This window comes from Hibiscus syriacus, unplaced genomic scaffold, assembly GCF_006381635.1.
Source record: "Hibiscus syriacus cultivar Baekdansim isolate YM2019G1 unplaced genomic scaffold, ASM638163v2 tig00110482_pilon, whole genome shotgun sequence".
Classification (NCBI taxonomy): domain Eukaryota; kingdom Viridiplantae; phylum Streptophyta; class Magnoliopsida; order Malvales; family Malvaceae; genus Hibiscus; species Hibiscus syriacus.
In genome coordinates, this window is record NW_024062758.1 from 3,563,524 (window position 1) to 3,585,854 (window position 22,331).

The 22,331-nt window shown below is 36.7% G+C and overlaps 1 protein-coding gene and 2 pseudogenes across 1 annotated transcript; all 3 read left to right on the forward strand.

The window, feature by feature from the left end:
* The first annotated feature begins 384 nt into the window (after positions 1-384).
* On the forward strand, positions 385-4,675 carry LOC120129020 (annotated as a pseudogene).
* A 9,877-nt stretch (positions 4,676-14,552) lies between these two features.
* LOC120128713 (3'-5' exoribonuclease 1-like) lies at positions 14,553-17,652 on the forward strand. Its single transcript, XM_039146342.1, has 4 exons — positions 14,553-14,685; positions 16,144-16,736; positions 16,885-17,060; positions 17,134-17,652. Exons 1-4 carry the CDS (start codon positions 14,664-14,666, stop codon positions 17,585-17,587), a joined length of 1,245 nt encoding a protein of 414 aa, XP_039002273.1. The 5' UTR covers positions 14,553-14,663; the 3' UTR covers positions 17,588-17,652.
* Positions 17,653-19,333: 1,681 nt separating this feature from the next.
* On the forward strand, positions 19,334-20,819 carry LOC120128677 (annotated as a pseudogene).
* The last annotated feature ends 1,512 nt before the right edge of the window (positions 20,820-22,331 follow it).

Below are 22,331 nucleotides of genomic sequence, written 5' to 3' on the forward strand. Positions count from 1 at the left end.
TTCTTAGAATAAATCTTCTGTTCATCTAAAACATTATTTCAATAGTCTGATGTTGATTTAAAAACCACAGCTTTGTTGAAGTGGTGTTATCCCACATTGGTTTGCTAATTGGTTTTATGCTGGATGCTTTAGCCTTGTATATTTGATTTGTTCGAATTTTCCTTTGATTCATAGCCAAAGGGAACGTACATAATTAGTGTTGTGGTATTGTTGTTTGCTATCAGTATAATGCTTACATCTTGGTAAATTATGATTTTCAGTTGCACTGAGGGAAGCATAGTTCATTCATTTCGTGCTCCAGATTTTGGGGCATTTGATCAGTCTGTTGGATTTCCCCTAGAGGATGCTGTTAATCTGAGTGGAAGTACGCACATTCAGTTGTATTTTTAGGATTATAATTGAAATATTTTGAACTCGAAGATGGTTTCATTTCACAGCTTTAGGATAGAGAGTGTGGATGGAAAACCCTTATCTTGGCTTTGCATTTACTTAACCATTAATAATATTCTGATTATTTTTCTGAAAATGAAATACGATAATGAGCGAAAAGTCACGTTTCCTTGTATCTCTTTGAAGGATTTGACATGGCATGTGGCAATGCAGACAGTGTATTTATTTCTGCAAAAGCAAGTGGCCAACCGTTTCCTTCTGTTCGCAACCATATCGGCACTTCGGATAAGGTGGATTTTATTTCTCTTATAGTTTAACGAGTGATTAATTTATTTGTTGTAATTCTTGTTTATATAATTTTACTCTCATTGTTGTCTGAAACAGACTACATCTTAATTCACTATAAATCCATCTGCCATCAAAGTTGAATCTCCGAGATTGCACTTGGAAAGAGGTCATCAAACAGATTTAGCCGCCATATCTAGAGGTAATACGGAAAAGTGGGGAGAATCCAATATGGCTGATGCTAGTCCAAGGACAGATATCTCAACAGATGCATAAACTGATGAAAGAAATCAGAGTGTATAGTTTTTTCATACTTTCTATCCTTATCTCGATACTCTAATTTAATAAATTTCAATACCTTTTAATCGATTGTCGCTACTTGATGCTCTTCCTTAGATATAAACATGCATTTATCAGTCGCACAATCAAAATGCATTTGGTCTGTTAAAAGCTGGAATATACCAGAGTAAGATGTGATTTACTGGAATATGCCTAAGTCAAAGGGAGCAGAGAACAACTAAGAAGATATGGGAAAAGCCGTAGAAACGAACCTTGCATTTATTGATCTTATTTTAAATTTGTTTCTAAGTAGAGCACACTTGTGTGATTTTATTTATTGATCATGTAGCGGGACAAGTTTTGTTTGTTGTAATTGTTGTTATTCTACTTGCTGGGGAAAGACTTAGTTTTGTGCACGTTGTTGCCAGTCTCATATTCTATTGTTTCTGTGTAGTCTGATCGTGGAAAATCAATTGCTATTGCAACTTCGGGTTCAAGTGACCGATCCAAGAGTAATTTGGACCAAAAGGTCAGATGATTTTGTAATTATTTGCATGGATAATAGCCGAGTATTAAACTGGTAATATTGGTGATCTTTGGTCGATCATGTTCTACAGACTCTTCGCAGACTTGCTCAAAATCGGGAGGCTGCAAGAAAAAGTCGATTGAGGAAGAAAGTATGTTGTTTCCCTTTAAACTTAATGCATTTATTCAACTTCTTTTTGGAGGTCATCTTGTGTTGTTTCTCTTCTTCTTATTATTTTTTTCAATTTTTATTTTTGAGCTCGAGACTTCCTATGGTACTTGATACTTTATGCTCTCAAATTTTCATGATTTGAAACTCTTCTTGTTGTTTTGCTATCCACTCCTCGAAACCCTCTCCTTCATGTTCATAAAAATGTTTGATTTTTTTATGGTTTTACTGCACAAGAAATTTTTGGATGTATATCTTCATGTTTGAGCTCATTTGGAATGTTTTGTTTTGCTTGAATATTTTGATATCCTGTATCGCACATCATCCTTTCCCAGACATACGTGCAACAGCTGGAGAGTAGTCATCTGAAGTTGACACAACTGGAGCAGGAGCTCCAGCGGGCACGGCAGCAGGTTAGAATTGTTCCTTCATCACTACATTAACTGCTTAGGCAGTAATTTATTCAAGTACGTATTACTTATGACTTTGGCATTCCCTGCAGGGTATCTTCATATCGAGCTCAGGAGATCAAAGTCACTCAATGGGTGGAAATGGTAATAATTTTTTTCCCGAAACATGTTATTGGTAATCTTTTCTTTTTCTGGCGACTATAGTACGAGTTGATTTGTTTGTTGGAGGTGTTTATTGAAGCAATAGAATTATAATTCCAATGGCATTTTGTTCATTGGAGTGTTATCATGGAGTTGCTTGAATTTTTTTTCACTGACATGCAGTATTATAATTCCAATGTAATAATGTATTTATGCGTTCCTCTATTTGGTTTTGTCAATTCTTTTCTTTTCAGGTGCCATGACATTTGATGTAGAATACGCACGGTGGCTTGAAGAGCACAATCGACAAATTAATGAGCTGAGAATGGCAGTAAATTCTCATGCAGGCGATGCAGAACTTTGTATTATTGTCGATGGTGTTATTGCTCAGTACGATGAAATTTTCAGGCTGAAGAGCAACATAGCTAAGGTAGACGTTTTCCATTTGTTGTCGGGCATGTGGAAGACACCTGCTGAGAGGTGTTTTTTGTGGCTCGGTGGCTTCCGATCATCTGAGCTTCTAAAGGTGAGAGGCCATATGAGGTTTTAGGAATTGGAACGACTAACATTTTTAAGAATGTGAACTCTATTCATTTTTAAAGAATGCAGTCCTAAACATACTGGGAGTTAAGGCTGGAAAAACCTCTCATCAATTCCCAAACAATTAAAACTAGAGTTCCCATTGATGCAATTTAATAAAGCGTTCCAATTCGAATCTGACATGGCGGTCAAATTTTGATAGGATTCGGTATATGTTTGTTTTTTGTTCATAATTTGTCATCTTAGAATTGAATGGTTATGCTTGTAGCTTCTTGTAAACCAGTTGGAGCCTTTGACAGAGCAACAGTTGGCGGGAATTGGCAACTTACAGCAATCCTCCCATCAGGCTGAAGATGCATTATCTCAAGGTATGGAGGCATTGCAGCAGTCTCTGGCCGAGACGTTGTCTACCGGATCTTTAGGCTCGTCCGGATCACTTGGGAATGTGGCAAACTACATGGGTCAAATGGCCATGTCCATGGGCAAACTAGGAACGCTCGAGGGTTTCATTTGTCAGGTAATCCTTTCCCTTCTTCTGATATGAGAAATCACTTGCAGCTTTCCATAGAAAGGCTAATATCTATGTATGCCGGAATAACTGATCGATAGAGACCATGGTTTTCAGAACCGGACCGGTTAGCGAATCGGCCATGCTACCGGTTCACTGGTTCAACCGGTCGGAAGAATCGGACGACGTCATAATTATTTAAAAAATTAAATAAAAATACCAAAAATATTTAATAAAAAATAATTTTTTATATCACAAGTCATATTCAAAGCAAGTCATAACATATATAAGTTAAAAACCATAAAATCAAGTGAAACAAAATGATTCAAATTAACTATAACATAATATTTAAGGTAAAACATATTAAATATTAAATAATAAATATAATTATATAACTATAATTAAAAAATAAATTTGGGGCTAAAAAAATCATAACAAGATAATATTTGTTTGGTTTAATTTTTTTTAAAAACAATCTCACATGGCTAAGAAACATAGAAGAGCATTCCAAAAGTCTAAAGAGAAAATATTAGAACAAAACAATCTCACATTGCTAAGAAACATAGAAAAGCACCACAACTAACTTCTATAAATAATAGAGGTGATTTGGCATTCAAAATCATGGAGCCTTTTGGTTAGTATTGAGTGAACTATTCTTTCACTTCAATCAAGCTCGAATTTTAGGTTTCAATCGAGCTTCTAAATTTTTTTTGAGTTCAAGCCTTTTTGAGTTCAAGTTTCAATAGTATATTTTGAGTTTAAGTTGAACTTGATAATTTTTAGCTCGTGAGTTTGAGTCGAGTTGAGCTTACTTTTAAAGTTTTCAAGTTCGAGTCGAGTTCAACAATACTCGAGTTCGACTTGGCTCGTTTAACAAACGACGTCGTTTGGTTTAATTAAAAAAAAACAAAATTGGTGATTTTTTTCGGTTTTCAGCCGGTCCGGTTCGAACGGTTCAACGATTTTGTTCAGTTCACTAGTAGCGGTTCAACCGGTATAGATTGAACCGGACTAGGCAACGGTTCCCTGTTGAACCGGCCAGTCCAGTCCGATTTTTAAAACACTGGTAGAGACGTATGCCGGAATTCGAAAACAAAATATCTATGTATGAGTTTCTTAGTTACTTCATCTTATTCCATGTTCTCGGTATTTTCAAATAATTGTTTCTGATAATTTAAGACCAGCAGGCAGACAATCTGCGGCAGCAAACCCTACAACAAATGTACCGGATATTGACTACCCGCCAGTCAGCTCGTGCACTTCTTGCGATACATGATTACTTCTCCAGATTACGAGCCCTTAGTTCCCTCTGGCTCGCCCGACCAAGAGATTGAAACTCTCCCTAGAAAATCACGATGTCGCACAGCTCGCCCTGTAGCATTGGGTCCTGGTCCAGTTTTCAGCAGTAATCCTTGCCGTCATGTGTATTTTATAAATAACTCTACACAGCAATTAGTCGAACTTGAGAAAACCTGATTGAGTTGGTAACTTTGGGAAGTAGAACCAACACTGTCTGCTTGACAAAAGCCATGGAAATTCGACCCGATAATAAATCCAAACACAAAGCTGTAACATGGGCACCCACTAAAAACCAAAAACTCCAGTAAAAATTTACAGAGAGGCCATCAATGCTCGGTGCTTTAGATGGGTGAATTTATTTGAAAGCCGTATACACCTCATCAGTAGTGTACGGATCAACAAGGGTGGCATTCAGTTCCGGAGTAATAACAATTTGCTCAGAGTCAACTACTTCATCCATCCAAAGGTGGTCACTAGAAGAGAACAAGTCTGAGTAAAAGTGACCTGCCTCAACATGTATATCTTTAAGCAAATCCACCCAGTCTCCATCTTGTGTAAACAATGCCACATATAACATTATTACGTCGACGTCGAGAGGCCCGTCCATGAAAATATGGAGTGTTGCGGTCACCATAATGTAACCAATTATTGCGTGAAAGCTAATGCCAATAAGCTTCTTCGATTGATTTATTATGGTAGAGCTCATCTTTTAAATTTACTTCTTCTAGCATCTTCCCAGATGATAATGGTCGAGAAAGAAGGTGATCAATCCGGTTTTGGGTAGAAACAAGCTGAGTCTTATTAGCATCCCAACATTCATATCGCCATTGTTTTAAATGATCCCCGACTAACTGTATTTTCTCAAGTGTGGATCTTGAATATGCCTCCCATGCATGTTGAGCACGAGAACGACAACCATAATCCGCTGACCAACATGTATCAAACCGAAAAATAGTCATCGAACACACTGGTCGAGCAGTACACGGAGTGGACGAACACTCCATGGTAATAAAACAGTGGTCAAATGTTGAAATAAAACCACTTGATGCACGACAGTTTAGATGAAGCCAATCCGAAGAGGCCACATAACGATCAAGACGGGCACAAATTTGACTTGACTGAACCCAACCCTTGTGCCATGAAAGCCATCTCTTATTCAGACGAATGTCAGATAAACCGTTATGGTTTAGAACTGATCGGAACGCTTCTGCATCATCCCTTAAATGCATACGACCACCTGTTTTGTCTGATTCAGCCAAAATTTCATTAAAATCCCCACCAATTAACCAGGAAAGTGGAGAGGAAGACCGCAGACGATCAATAAGAGCCCAAGTCTCCCGATGACGACGTCTATCACTATGTCTATATAACCTGGTAAAACGGAATATGTCAATATCACTCTCAATAATATTATCAATATGAAGGTCTGAATATGAAAGCAAAATTAACTTTAATAGTATAATCCCTAAACAACAATAAATCATAACAAGTAGTGCTACTATCTATAAATAAGCAACCCTCCATCCCCAACCGATGCTTCAAGTAGTCATTACGGTGATGTCGAAGATGACTGTCACATAGGAACAAGAGAACGGGCCTTTACGAGCTATCAAAAACTCAAGTGATCGGACTGTTTGAGGGTTCCCAAGCCCCTGACAGTTCCAACATATAAGATTCATAACTCCTAATGGGGCTGGACGCCAGCCTCCGCCGAATCAGTAGATGTAGCTGTTACCACATGAATAGATGGTTGAGATCGTGCCTTCTTCATGGAAAAATGCAAAGTACTATCAGTTATTTCTGGAGCAGGTCGTGTAGCAGCCCTAGAAGAAGAAGAATCATACTCAATAGTTGGCGTAGAGCCTGACGCAGAAGCATCTGGTCGTGGTGGGTGTGCAACAACCATGATTGAAGTGAAAGGCATAAGGGAGACAATTCCAGGCCTGGCACGAGGATAAAATCCTACAGTCCCAAGGAACAAAACACGTAACTAGTGTTAGAAGTATAACAATATGAGACGAAAAAATATTATTAAATAATTAAATAATAGTATAAAAATAAATACATGTTTTGATGGAGCAACTGATTGCAGACGAATTGAGGCCTGCAATTACGCAGTTTCCTTAAAACATATTTTTGGCCACTCTTTGGTTGCTTAAGTGCTTTGGTTGTCTATCTCCTAGGATACAACAATGAGATAAACAGTGCACAATAGCACGACTGCCGAGATCACAAACTATTCATTACTTTCATTTATCACCAATAAAAAAACTAGAGAAGAAAATATTTCTTTTGAAGTGAATTTTAGTTGTTTTTGAATTGTGTTTAATCTAGTAGATTTTTTCCAACAATCTCTTACATGAATGAAATTGATTGTTTTACCAAAACATTTTGACTCAATGTGGTGATAGAATTTACGATTGATAGTTGCATAAGATAGATAGGTTTCATTCTTTGAACTTTCCTTTGTGATTTCATATTTACTTTACTGGCTGACTAGTGGACATGTTTTCCTTAAACCGTTCTGTCGTTTATATAAACGATGATATACTTCACACAACTACCGATTTGACAATAATTTTAGTTCTCATGGGCATGTCCTTAAAGCCATGAAAATCGTTTGGTTCTGGAAGATTTTAAAAGAACTATGCCCAATAGTCTTCTTGTAGCAGTCCCACTTCACTCTTACATAGATGACTTATGTTGCACGGCTCACTAAAGCACACAATGGTCATTAAAAGCTTTGCTTAGCCTATACCAATTTAATCACTATTTATATCATATGAATAAACTTGGGATAAGAAACCCCTACAATGATCGCACACAATTTATACAATTAGATTGTCCCTTTGAACCTAGATCTTGGGATCTCTAGTCAATTATGTAGAGTTTTCCTTCACATAACACCTTCAATTTTTCATGAGCTTTGGTTTCATTCCTTTTGATATTTTCTCAACTTGATCTCTACTTTAACTCTTCGGTTAGTGGATCTATAATGTTATCATTTGATATTATAAAATCAATAGAAGTAACTTCATTTGAGATCAATTATCTAATGGTATTATGTCGATGATGCATATATCATTTGAAAGTTGGCAGACGTACATACTTTAAAATGCAAAATTGTAGTTTACCATTTGGACGAGTACCGAGCGAAACATAACGACCCAACGATTAACGAAGATTTATGTTTACTCGGAGGCGAAGATAAAAACCCAGACGCCCCGCCCCAGTATGCAGCTCCACAGCTAAAGTATCTCCAATTCTGTTGTCAATCAAAGCACCAACCTGCGCATTCATCCAACCTAATAGGAGAGGTCATATACACGAACACATATGACCATGTAGTCAAAAGAATAGTCAGACCTCGAGAAGGGTCATAAGGGGTCAATGTTGAAAAGTAAACAAGTGGGATAAGCTACTTTCGGTGCACATGCAATTGTTCAACAATTGTTTTCGGTGAAAGCACCAAATTGATTTGTCAAAGAGGGCACCGAAAGGTGCAAAAAATATTATTTTTTTTGGTAAAATCAATTTTAGTCATTATAATTTATGGTATTTACAAATCAGTTCTTAATCTTCAACTATAAATATCCTAGCTCATTTAGCTTCAAAATCATCCCAAATCATTCTAGTTTTCTCCCAATACTAGAGAATTTAGAGAGTTTCTTGAGAGTTGTTTTCTCCTTTTTTTATCAAGAGAGAATTATCATTGTTTTCTCTTTGGTAAATCGAGAGAGGTTGTAATTCCTATTTTCTTATAGTGAAATTCTTCTACTGTTGTCTGTGGTTTTTACCCTATATTATTTAGGGGTTTTCCACGTAAATTTTGTGTCTCTTTTATCTTCATTTTTATTTTTTCAAATTATCAGTTGTGATTTTGCTCTATCCGATAGCCGTCTTCCGTAACAATTGGTATCAGAGCCATATTTGAGTGTGTAATATATGCTTATTGTCTTTGTGGTTGCCAACAAAAGGTGGATCCTCCAACATAAGAAAGTAAGAAGGTATTACCCATTCTTTGAAGGTTCCAGAGAACTATTCACGATAGTGAAATAGTGGGAGCTATCCGTAATAGAAGTTATGACAACGAAATTTGATATTGAAAAATTCAATGGGAGAAATTTCTCATAGTGAAAATTGAAGATGAAAGCTATCCTGAGGAAAGACGGTTGTCTAACAACTATTAGTGAAAGGTCGATTGATTTCACAGATGACAACAAATGGATCGAAATGGACGGGAATGCTATGACAAACTTTCATCTTGCATAAGTAGATAAAGTATTGTCAAGGGAGAAGAAGACATCTAAGGAGATATGAGATCATCTAACCAAATTGTACGAGGCCATATCGTTGCACAATAGAATTTTCCTTAAGAGCAAATTGTACACTCTCTGTATGCCAGAATCTACTTCAGTGACGGAGCACTTGAACACGCTGAACACTTTATTTCTCAGCTTACATCCTTAAGTTGTACAATAGGAGAACAAGAACGTGTTGAACTTCTACTTCAAAGTCTACCTGATTCGTATGATCAACTCATCATCAACTTGACAAATAGTAATGTCACCAGTCTAGTCTTCGATGACGTTGCAACTGCCGTTCTACAAGAAGTAAATCGGCGCAAGAACAAGGAAGACAGACAAGTAAATCTGCAACAAGCAGAAGCGTTGACAACGATGAGAGGGAGATCAACAGAACGTGGCCAAAGCAACACTCACAAACATGGTAGATCAAAGTCGAGAAGAAAGAAGAATTTAAAGTGCTACAACTGTGGAAAGAAGGGTCACTTGAAGAATGATTACTGGAATCTAAATGAAAACTCCAATCCACAAGGCAATACCGCAAACACTTCAGATGATGGAGATGCTCTATGCTGTGGAGCGTCAACCACTGTGGAAGGTAGAAAGAGGTATGCAGATATATGACTCATTGATTCTGGAGCAACATATCACATGACCTCAAGAAGAGAATGGTTCCATCATTATGAACCTGTCTTAGGAGGATATGTGTATAGTTACAATGATCATGCCTTAGAGATCATTGGCGTGGGAACCATCAAATTGAAGATGTATGATGGAACAATTAAAGTTGTTCGAGATGTGCGGCATGTGAAAGGCCTGAAGAAAAATTTATTATCCTACGGATTGTTGGATAATAATGCAAGCAAGATTGAAACACAAAAAGGAATCATGAAGGTGTTTCGTGGAGCGCTTGTGGTGTTAAAAGGCGAAAAGATAGCAACAAACTTGTACATGCTAAAGGGAGAAACTTTACTTGAAGCAGAAGCCTCTGTTGCCTCATGTAGTTCAGATTTTGCAATGCTATGGCATCAGAAACTTGGACACATGTCAGAACAAGGAATGAAAGTCATTGTGGAGAAAAAGCTACTTCCAGGCTTAACAAAAATATCACTTACTTTGTGTGAGCATTGCATAACAAGTAAGCAGCACCAGTTGAAATTCAACACGTCAAATTCTGGAGGCAAAAGTGTTCTAGAATTGGTTCATTCTGACGTATGACAAGCACCAGTTACATCCCTAGGCAGAGTAAAATAATTTGTCTCATTTATTGATGACTACTGTAGGAGATGTTGGGTGTATCCTATTAAGAAGAAGTCATATGTGTTTTCAACTTTCAAAAACTTCAAAGCGCGGGAGAAACTTGATTCTGGAAATAAGATCAAGTGTTTCAGAATAGGTAATGGAGGAGAATACACAAGTGAAGAATTTGATGACTTTTGCAAAATAAAGAAGGCATCAAAAGACAGTTCACGGTGGCAAACACTCCTCAACAAAATGGAGTGGCAGAGCGGGCGAACAGAACCTTGTTAGAAAGAACAAGAGCAATGTTGAGGGATGCAGGCCTAGAAAAATCATTCTGGACAGAAGCAGTCAATACCGCCTGTTATTTGGTGAATCGAGCTCCATCAACTGCAATAGAGCTGAAGACACAAATGGAGATGTGAACTGGTAAACCAGCTGATTATTCAAACCTCCATGTATTTGGAAGTATTGTGTACGTGATGTACAACTCCCAAGAAATTTCAAAGTTGGATCCAAAATCCAGGAAATGCAAATTCTTGGGGTATGCTGATGATGTAAAGGGGCATCGCTTGTGGGATCCCACTGCCCACAAAGTGATCATTAGCAGAGATGTTATCTTTGTAGAAGATAAGCTACAAAGAAAAGAAGAAGATGGTAGTACTGAAAAGTCAGAGATTACACAGATACATGTGGAAAATGAGTTTGAACATGGATATTCTTCTGAAGCATAACCAACACATGATGAACAAGAACCAGAGAGTTCTGAAGCTCCAACAAATCGTCAATCAGATCGTGTGAGAAGACGTCCCAATTGGCACTCAGATCATGTTCTAGAAGGAAATGTTGCATATTGCCTTTTAACAGAGGACGGTGAGCCATCAACATACTAGGAGATAATAAATAGCTCAGATGATTCACTGTGGATGATGGCGATGCAAGAAGAAATTGAAGCCTTCATAAAAATAATACATGGGACCTTATGCCACTACCACAAGGAAGGAAGCCAATTAGAAACAAATGGGTCTTTAAAATCAAGCAAAATGGTGACGATCAAGTGGAGAGGTATCGTGCAACACTGGTGGTCAAAGGATATGCTCAAAAAGAAGGTATTGATTTCAATGAAATCTTTTCTCCTGTGGTTCGACTAACAACAGTTCGAGTAGTTTTGGCAATGTGTGTTACATTGAACTTATATATAGAACAGCTAGATGTTAAAACAGATTTTCTTCATGGAAATCTTGAAGAAGAGATTTACATGCTCCAACCTGAAGGTTTTGAAGAAGAAAAAAACTTGGTTTGCAGGTTGAACAAATCTTTGTACGGTCTAAAGCAGGCGTCGAGGTGTTGGTATAAGAGATTTGATTCCTTCATTATGTGTCTTTGATACAACAGACTTAATGCAGACCCTTGTACTTATTTCAAGAGGTCTGGTGATAACGATTTTGTTATATTGTTGTTTGTGGATGACATGTTTTTTGCAGGACCCAACAAAGATATATTGAAGAATTGAAGGCACAACTGGGTAGGGAATTTGAAATGAAGGAGTTGGGATCAACAAACAAGATTCTAGGGATGCAAATTCACCGAGACATAAGTAATATGAAGATTTGGCTTTCATAAAAGAATTACTTGAAGAAGATATTGTCAAGATTCAGCATGGAAGATTGTAAGCCAATTTCTACCCCTCTTCCTATTAACTTCAAATTATCCTCCAGTATGAGTCCTAGCAGTGAAGAATAGAGGATAGAGATGTCTCGAGTACCGTATGCATCAGCAGTGGGAAGTTTAATGTTCGCTATGATATGCACAAGACCAGACATTGCACAAGCAGTGGGAGTAGTTAGTTGGTACATGGCGAATCCAGGAAAAGAGCATTGGAATACAGTAAAGAGGATCCTGAGATACATCAAAAGGACCTCAAATATTGCATTATGTTACGGAGGATCAAACTTACTAATCAATGGCTATTTAGATTCTGACTATGCAGGAGATTTGGATAAAAACAAATCTACTACAGGATATGTGTTCAAAGTTGCTGGTGGAGCTGTAAGTTGAGTTTTAAAATTGCAGTCAGTTGTGGCTATGTCCACAACAGAGGCAAAATATGTAGCAGCTACACAAGCCAGTAAAGAAGCAATTTGGTTGAAGATGCTATTGGAGGAGCTTGGGCACAATCAAGAGTATGTCTCTCTGTTTTGTGACAGTCAAAGTGCCTTGCATCTAGCAAGGAATCCAACATTTCATTTAAGGACAAAGCACATACGAGTTCAGTACCATTTCATTCGTGAAAAGGTGGAAGAATGAACGGTATATATACAGAAGACCCATACCAAAGACAACATAGCAGATTTCATGACGAAGGCGATTAATGCTGATAAATTTACTTGGTGTCGATCCTCTTGTAGCCTGTCAGAGACATAAGCAACAATATGGTACAAGGTAGAAAGAATGGTGTGAAGATATGATTGTTCCAATCAAATCTTTAAGTGGGAGATTGTTGAAAAGTAAACAAGTGGGATAAGCCACTTTCGGTGCACATGCTATTGTTCAACAATTGTTTTCGGTGAAAGCACCAAATTGATTTGTCAAAGGGGGCACCGAAAGGTGTAGAAAATATTATTTTTTTGGTAAAATCAATTTTAGTCATTGTAATTTAGGGTATTTACAAATTAGTCCTTAAGCTTCAACTATAAATACCCTAGCTCATTTAGCTTCAAAACCATTCCAAATCGTTCTAGATTTCTCCCAATACTAGAGAATTTAGAGAGTTTCTTAAGAGTTGTTTTCTCATTTTTTTATCAAGAGAGAATTATCATTGTTTTCTCCTTGGTAGATCGAGAGAGGTTGTAATTCCTATTTTCTCATAGTGAAATTCTTCTACCGTTGCCCGTGGTTTTTACTCTATATTATTTAGGGGTTTTCCACGTAAATTTTATGTCTCTTTTATCTTTATTTTTATTTTCTCAAATTTTCAGTTGTGATTTTGCTCTATCTGATAGCCGTCTTCCGCAACAGTCAACACAACCAAATCTCCATTAAAAGTCAATCGTGTTCGAGAATTAACAAAATCAACAGCTGCGTTAGAAGATAACTTGAATAAGAAGGTGGCGTCCCCCAGTAAAGATATATCAACCAAGCGACCCGTTTCCTAGAGATCGTCCGAAAGACTCACATGAAAGCTTCCGTGTCAAGTGGAGTCGTGGCCAGAATGCGACCAATCAACCAATAAGTAGTAGCAGTGGGGGTAAATTTGTGGGATCCCCCAGAAGAGGAACGTCCGTTGTCTCATGAGACTTGAAATGAAGATCAACAAATAGTTTCTCAACTTCCTCAACTATGGATACAAGGAGTGAAATTACACAAGCCCCACAACAAGAGAACAAACTTACACAAAAACCCATCACCTGATACGTAATCATGGGAAGAAAGGGGTTAGGAGAAGTTACACTAACTACCCACCATTACATGCATGACACCAGTATATCTTGAAAATAAGGGAACCGTCAAGAGGCCAGGAGAGGGATCGATAAACAAAGAGGAAATCCCCGGATGAGAAGAACTGAAAAGTATGCCATATTCAATATAGATGTATTGGGTTGAACCTGAGCAGCAAATAGAAGGAAAGCGTGCATGATAAAAGACACTGAGTGCAGTGGCATATCCAATAGAAATATTTTTTAGAATATTTTAGGGTGAGAACAAATAAAATTTTAGGGTAAACACCATCAATAAAATAAAGAATTAAGTGAAGGAAAATTTAGTTTCATGGTAGGCATAAATAAAATTCAAGGTGAACACTATCAATAAAATAAGGAATTAATCGGAGAAAATTTAAATTTCAGAGTAGGCATGTATCATACGTGCTCCGCCACTGAGTGAGTGGGTTATCTGAGCACACCGGACCAGAAAACATAATCGAATCGAAACCACGCCGAAAATATGTACAACTAAACCAGATGACAAATCGCGACGAATACCCGTTCCAAAGTAGCTAAAACCACACCAGTTACCGTGCCACCCTCCGCCATGCAGAACTAATTCAATTTTTTTAAAAACATGTTAAATAAGCATAAATGTTACACTAAATGAATATGAATATATTTAATTTTAAATAAATAAATACAAACATAATTTTACTATTATTAATAACATAAACAAATTTAAAAATAAACAAGCAGGCATGAACAAAAGTTTGTTCATCCAAATTCGATTCATCTACAATTTAAAATATTTTATAATGATTTTATTTATTAGATTAAAAAAGAGTTTTTTCAGATTTTTCACGATAAAACAAACTAAAATGATAGTGAAAGTTTTAAAAGGATAATGTAACAATATCCGGCCTTGGCGGGGACAGAATTGTAGCTATAAATTTGCCATGGTAATTCTCTCTCTTGCTCTCCCTAGCATCACAATTCACACCAGGTCATCCTCTCGTCTTCACTTTCTTTTTAATATATATACATTCGGTTCTATTATTGATATAGATTATAGTGTACGTTTCTCCAGGTGAGGGAAAAAACAGGAGGATCTGATGTACTTACTGGTGGATCTTAATTATACACAAGATCATGATGGCTCTTGAAAACAAGGGTTCGTTTCCTTTCCTTTTGCGTTTATAGTTTTCAGCTTTGATTCGCTTTGAGTGAACATTTGGTGGTTTTATGATTAATGGGGTCTCCAAAATATATATCTTTTGGACATTTTATCCAATGGGTTTCTAATGCTTTTCTTAAAAATACATTCCTTTTTTATTGCTCTATTTGCCTACTGTTGAGATCACTTCTGTTTTAAGATCTTTTTTCAGGGTTACCTTTTTTTTTGGTTTTGAATAATTTAATTTGAATTTACGTTGTGATGCATATAGTCTTATGGGATTTTTTGTGTGCCATTGAATGGCTAACGCTAAGAAATTGGGAGTTTATTTTAAAAGATCAGCTTACTCGAAAAAAATATTTTTTTTAAGTTGGCTTTTTGTAAGTTGAACCTGTTATTTGTTGGAATAATTGGAAGAGGAGTACGTTAATGTTGTTTTTCATATTTAGTTTCATGCTGTCTGTTCTAAACCAAATAGGCCTTATTTAGTCTTTAAGCAATTAGTGACTATGTGGAGAAGCTTTAGGTAGATTGTATGATAATTTCTAGTGCTAGATATTTTATATTAATTTTAGCCTTGTAGATTTTATTTTTGAATCGTCTCATTGTCATCCACATCCATCACAGTGAAATCACTTTCTTTATAGCAATGAACCGTAATGGTTTGTAATAGATTCCAAAATAATCTTTTGGCATTTTAGAAGGAACTTATTTTGGTGCTCTTGGTAAGAAAAATGACTACTAGATTGATTTTGGCTAAGAAATAGCAACTTGGATTGCAGCATTATGGAGATTTTTCATCATTTATAAAGGCGCTTTCATTGATTTTTTTGGTTAAAATTTGGCTACTTGAATTTCAACCAATGGATTTGGATGGGGTGATTGACTTTGCACCTTCTTAGATGTGTCTTTCACCTTCAAATTAAAAGTTTGATGCAGGAATAGATTCCAAGACAATGTATCCTTTATCTTTAAGAGTATGAACTTTTAGAATTTCATTTTCATTTCTTTTACCCTATTTAGCCTGCCATTTTCTTGTGTGTGTCTCTATCTGTTTCGATCTCCACTGCAGCAGTGGAAGGTGAATGTACATAGCTGAAGGAAATGAGGCATGCTATGTTTATTTTCTCACCAAATTATATGTTATTTTTGTGTGTATGATGGTGAGTTAAAGCCTTTTAAGATTTGTTACGAGTTCCTTTGATTTCTTTTTGTCGGTCTCGGCTGAGCTCCGCACCTGTTTCTGGCTTGCTGCCATTGGTTGTTGCTTGTTGTTACTTTTTCTTAAAAGGAACCACATACGTTTCCTTTGTATGTGTGTGTGTTTTCACTTTGTTCACTCTCAACCAGCTTGTTTGTTCTTTGACTCGGAGGAATTAGTATGGGTCTTATTGGTTATGCATACATCAAATCTGATTTTGGATTCACAGATTTTTGCTTATTTATTTTATGTAGAAACTACGCAAGACTGTGAGGCAGTCTTAAAATGTCTCCAGACGAAGGGGTTCCCATACAATATGCCATGTACTGGGAACTCAATTGAAGGCCCCCCAGAGCTTAAAGATGAAATCGGTACTCGCCCAGGTGGGGACATAATAGAACCAGTTTTCTCATTGAATGGAGAGTTTATGGAACTTCCGAATGAGTTTTACCACAAACCTACTTTCCCACATGAGTATGGCTCATGGTCGACCTTTTATCCTGACACTCATAAGTTGCAGCCGTACCCGTTGAATGTTTTCGGGAGCCAACTGTACCATTTTCCTGTAGATAACCGATTTCATTATGCTCCATTCAATGTGATCACTCATGGATACCCTTACGAGTTCCAGTTTCAAGATTTTCAATACTTTGTGGTCATAGACTTTGAGGCTACATGTGACAAGGAAAGAAATCCCCATCCACAGGAGATTATCGAGTTTCCATCCGTCATCGTGAGTAGTGTTACCGGCCAGTTGGAAGCATGTTTTCAGACTTATGTACGACCAACTTGCAACCAGCACTTGAGTGATTTCTGCAAGGATCTCACTGGTATCCAGCAAATTCAGGTCAGTTCATAATTCCTTTATTCTAGGGGCACAAATACAGGACTTGTCTGATTGTGATTATTATCTGCATTGATGTTTGACTTCTTTCTTGTTCTCTTGTACTCTGTGGCTTCTGAGCCTATGTCCTAAATATGCCTTTGTTTTCTAGGTAGATAGAGGTGTTACTCTGAGTGAGGCTCTCCTTAGGCACGATAAATGGCTGGAGAAGAAGGGAATAAAAAACACTAACTTTGCTGTGGTGACATGGTCGAATTGGGATTGTCGGGTAATGCTGGAATCTGAGTGCCGATTCAAGAAGATCCGGAAGCCTCCCTACTTCAACCGGTAAATAAGTTTGACCTGTGCTTTTTTTCCCTGTTTTTTCCTTTAACAGATCTTCTTATTTTCCTTTTGGTAGGTGGATCAACTTGAAAGTACCTTTCTGTGAGGTTTTCGGAGGTGTTAGGTGTAATCTGAAAAAGGCAGTCGAGATGGCTGGCCTGGCATGGCAAGGTCGTGCCCATTGCGGCCTTGATGATGCCAAAAACACAGCTCGCTTACTTGCCCTTTTGATGCACAAGGGTTTTAGATTTGCCATCACAAACTCATTGATGTGGCAGGCTACTGATGGTTCATTGACATGGAACTCGGTCCCCGTGAACATAGCCTTCTCTCCGAATCAACCACATAAGCCTGTGGATCAGCAGATGCCCCTATTCCATTACCACCCCTACTGTTTCTGTGGGGTGAAGAGTAGCAAAGGAATGGTTTGGAAACCTGGACCGAAGCAAGGGAATGTGTTCTTCGGCTGCGGGAACTGGACTGTCACTCGAAGTGTCCACTGCCACTACTTCGAGTGGGCTTCTCCATGACATGAATCTGCAAAGGCTTGTCCATCTTTCACGATGGCATTCTGAACCCTTCTGAGTCCTGTAAACAAAAAGAGGACGGGTAGTCGGTCGTCTTGTCGTTGAAACACAAATATAGCTACCTTAAGTTACTCTACTGCTTGGTGAGGTTTCTACTTCCTAGAGAAAATATATTAGTACTCGGCTTGGTTGTAGATGACGGTGTTCCAAGGAATTGGGAGCTTCAGCCAGTAAAGATAACTTGTCGACCGGAGAACAAATCAGGAATTTGAGGATATGGTTAGTTAGGATGATGCATATACATGTCAAGTTATCATAATAATGTACAGCTTGCATTCCTATGCGTTTCTAATGGGAATCAGCAGTGTCATTGCACTTGCTTGCACCGTATTCATTTCTGTTTCTTGCTTACTAACAACCATTCCGAACTAACACCCGAACCCCCGAGGTGGTTGATATCCAACCTCGGGTCTGATTATCTCGATCAAGTTTTTTAGTCGGCTTTGAATTTAAGCAAAAAAGAAAGTGAAATCAAACCTATTCGATAATAGATTTTTAAGACATTGTAAATTCATACTCTATAATAGAACCAACAATACATATTTGCTTTTCAATAATCTTCATTTGGTACGAGTACATCTTTCAAGAAGAAACTTACACTTTCATATCTTTCTGTTTCGCCAATCAACTTGGCCCTGTGGAAAATGTTTTAAATTGAAGTTTATGGAACCTTTTGTGCTTTCTTGACAACACGTTGATTGCTTCGACCAAAAGGGATTATTGAGATATATACGACATGGATATGTAGCCTGTTAAGAAAGATGATTTAAAAGGAGAAAGAAGTAATGCAATCAAGTGGAGCAATGCTGTCTTTTAATTTATGAATTTTGTCCAACAATTAAATATTACTTTACATTTTATTGATTGTAATAATGTTGTATTATCAACATAAGTGAGGCCTGGAACTTCTTTGTTAAGGCCGAAGCTATAAGATTTTCAATGATCAAAACATAGTTTATAATTATATATAATTTTATTTTTAAATTGTGTAAAATTGAAGTTTTATCTATATAAATATACAAAATCAAAATTCATATCACATTACATATTTGACCAAAATTCATGTGTAGACTGTAGTTTTAGTATTTATCTTTTTCTAAGAGAGTTTAACTAATACTTTTTATACTTTCATTTATGAGTTTACAATACCGATTTGTTATTTAATTATCTAAACATTTTAAGAGAGAATACCATGCACCAAGAGTGTTTTAGTTACTGTTTATAATTTTCTTTAAAGTATTTTATCTTTTTAATTTAACTTTTTTGTTTCAACATAATCGTAAGGAAAAAGATCTTGATAATATTTGGCATTAGTTGGTTAGCTTTTCCAAATAAATTTCCTCACTGTTATGCAACATAACGCACCTACACATGCTTGAGGTATGGACTGCTGCTGCCTCAAAGCTATTATTTTTTTCAACAATATAAACTAATATTTGTTTAGAATATTTCTTAGTCATCGACAACATGTACGTATCTTGTCGATGTTATTTAGTTACTCGAATCCAGGACCTTTAAGAAGTCATTATAAAAATGAGTCCAGTCCCCAACTTCACCTTTAGGGAGAATCACAAACACTTCCTCGGCTCTTCTTCCTTTTCCAAAGCACCGACTCTACCCCTTTTAATTTTTGGCTGATTTTTACATTAAAAAAATCTTCTAAGAATTAAGAAGAAAAGAACGGAGAAGATGGGATGCTGTAGCAATGTCCTTGAGAGCTCCAAACCTTATGTTGCAATGATTTCACTGCAATTCGGGTACGCCGGCATGAATATCATCACCAAAGTATGTATGTGTGTGTGTGTGTGTATCAACTGAGATATTTTCATACAATATATGCTGAGTGGTACTATTTTAACATATTTCAGGAGAGGGCAGCCAAAGATAACAGTCCACTCTTTATGCAAATATTTATCCTGGCTCTTCTGGGTTAGTTCTTTTCTCCTTTTCATGCATAGATTTTGCTCTAGATTCTTAAATTTACTCAATTTTCCTTTTCATAAAACAACAGGCCTGTGATTGACCAGAACTTCTACTATGCTGGGATGAAATAACATCTGCAACTTTCTCGTGTGCTATGAGTAATGTGCCGTTTATCATGGCTGTCATCTGCCGGTACATAAATTTTTTTTATGTCAAGAACAGATTTGGTTAAGGTCTGAGTAAACTGATTGTTGTCTGGTTTTGTAATGAAAACATATACACAGGATGGAGAATATTGATGTAAAGAAAATGAGATGTCTAGCAAAGATGTTGGGGATGACTGTGACGGTGGCCGGGGCAATGCTTATGGCATTGTACAAAGGACCCATTGTTGACCTGTTTTGGAGCAAGAATTATGTTCATACTAGCCAAAATCAATCTTACGTTACTCACACTACTGACAAAGATTGGGTCAAAGGCTCCATTCTCCTTCTCATTGCCACCTTTTCTTGGGCTTTCATGTTCGTTTTGCAGGTATTATATTAATCAAGCACCAAATTTACTTAACTTTTTCTAGATTTGATTCATTGTTTTGGTGACTTTTTTCGCAAGGCAAAAGCATTGAAGACATACAAGGATCATCAGCTTTCTCTGACATCACTGGTGTGCTTTGTGGGAACTGTACAAGCAACTGCAGTGACATTTGTGATGGAACACAAGGCCTCTGTTTGGAAAATTGGTTGGGACATGAGCCTCCTTGCTGCTGCCTATGCTGTAATAAAATCATCTCCCCTCTATTATTATGTTGCATGTGCTATATATATTAATTAAATTTAATGTTTTTTTTTCAGGGGATTGTAACATCAAGCATATCATACTATGTTCAAGGGATGGTAATAAAGAAAAGGGGCCCAGTGTTTGCCACTGCTTTCAGCCCTCTGATGATGATCATAGTTGCAATCATGGGGTCGTTCATCCTGGCTGAGAAGATTTTCCTTGGAGGGTAAATTTTTATTTTTTAACTTCTTCATTACTTTATTTCATTCACTGACAATAAAGTAGTAATTTTTCTTCTTCTTTTGGGTTGGTGAATTGCAGTGTGATAGGTTCCATATTGATAGTAATAGGGCCGTACTCAGTGCAATAGGGAAAGCACAAGGAAGAAGTTGATATAGCAGAAGCAATTGAAGCTAATAAAATTATTTCTGTAGTGGCAATCACTATGCCAAAGCAAATGCCAGAATCCCCTTAAAATATAATTCAAGTTCAATTCATAATTCAGTTTACCATCTTCACTTGCATGTTGTAGGCGGAAAACAAGATCACCTGGTTAATGAGTTGAATCACTAGTTCGAGAAACTTTTCTGCCTTGTAGATTTTGCTGGGTTTTAGTTGAATAAACTAATTAATTCAATTTTCAATTGGTAAAAAAATCTCTGTAAATTCATGGGCACGTTCCAAAATCTAAATAATTTATTAACCTAAAAATGGTTCTTTCTTCAGGTTGATTTTGATCCTGTTCAATCAAGACCCAAATGCCATGACTAGATATGTTGACGGCTTTATATAGCAGTGGCCGTGCTTTGTACAGCAGGCAAATTGTTAGCCCAATTCGAGGGTCAATACTGAAATGTTGGTTTAGAACAAAAACGAAAAAAAAAAAAAACCTTAAGGTGACGTTTGGTTCGCAAGAATCCCTTGAAATTAGGGGGAATTGGAATCTAATTTCATCACTTTTTCATGTTTGGTTCAAGTTTTCAAAGGGAATTGGAATCTCTCATGACTTCAACTGAGGGAAAGTGAATTTAATTCCCTTATTGGAGGGAATTGAAATTTGATCATACTACCATCATCAATCTTTAAGTAACTTATTCATATATTGAATAAATTTTTTTTATTATTTCGGGTCAGGTCGAATTTCTAATTCATAAATTCAGGTCGGATCGGGTGAAACTTTATTTTGGTCGGATCGGGTCAGTTTTTTTAAGTATGATATTCGGGTCGGGTTGAGTTCGGGTTTAGGGTGAAAAACACCTGACCCGAATATATATATAATTTTACCTTATATATTTAGGAATAATTACAATAATACCCCTTTATATATAATTTTTTTTCAATTAAGTCACTGTTTTTTATTGAATAAAAATAATTTTTTTATTATTTCGGGTCGGGTCGGATTTCTAATTCATATATTCGGGTCGGGTTGGGTGAAACTTTATTTTGGTCGAGTCGGGTCTCGGATGGAGGTTCCCTTAGTCTCGGGTCGGATTAGGTGGACCAAAAACTCGACCCATGGCCATCCCTAATTGGGATGATTTTAACTAATGATGATTATTAGCATGATTTTTATAATTTATTGAAATGAATAATCAATCAATAAAATTAAAATTTAATATTTTTTAAATTTTTATAATATATTGCTACATGTAATTTATAAAACAAACTAAAATTAAGCCAAAAAAAACAAGAAGGAAAATCTTATCATTTTATATTACTGAAATCAAATTCATCTGACATGTCTACGAACCAAACAGAATATTGAATTAGATTTCAATTCAATTTTCTGCCAACCAAACAGAATATGGAATTGAATTTTAATTCCTGATAGATTTCAATTCATTCACAGGTTCCAATTTCCTCAGAAACATTCCGGCGAACCAAACGCAACCTAATTATGAGTATAGATTATCGCCATTTCCCTCTACTTGCTTGAGCTACTGTTGCTTGGAATCTTACAGAGCTGTCCCTAAAAGAAAAAAATAAA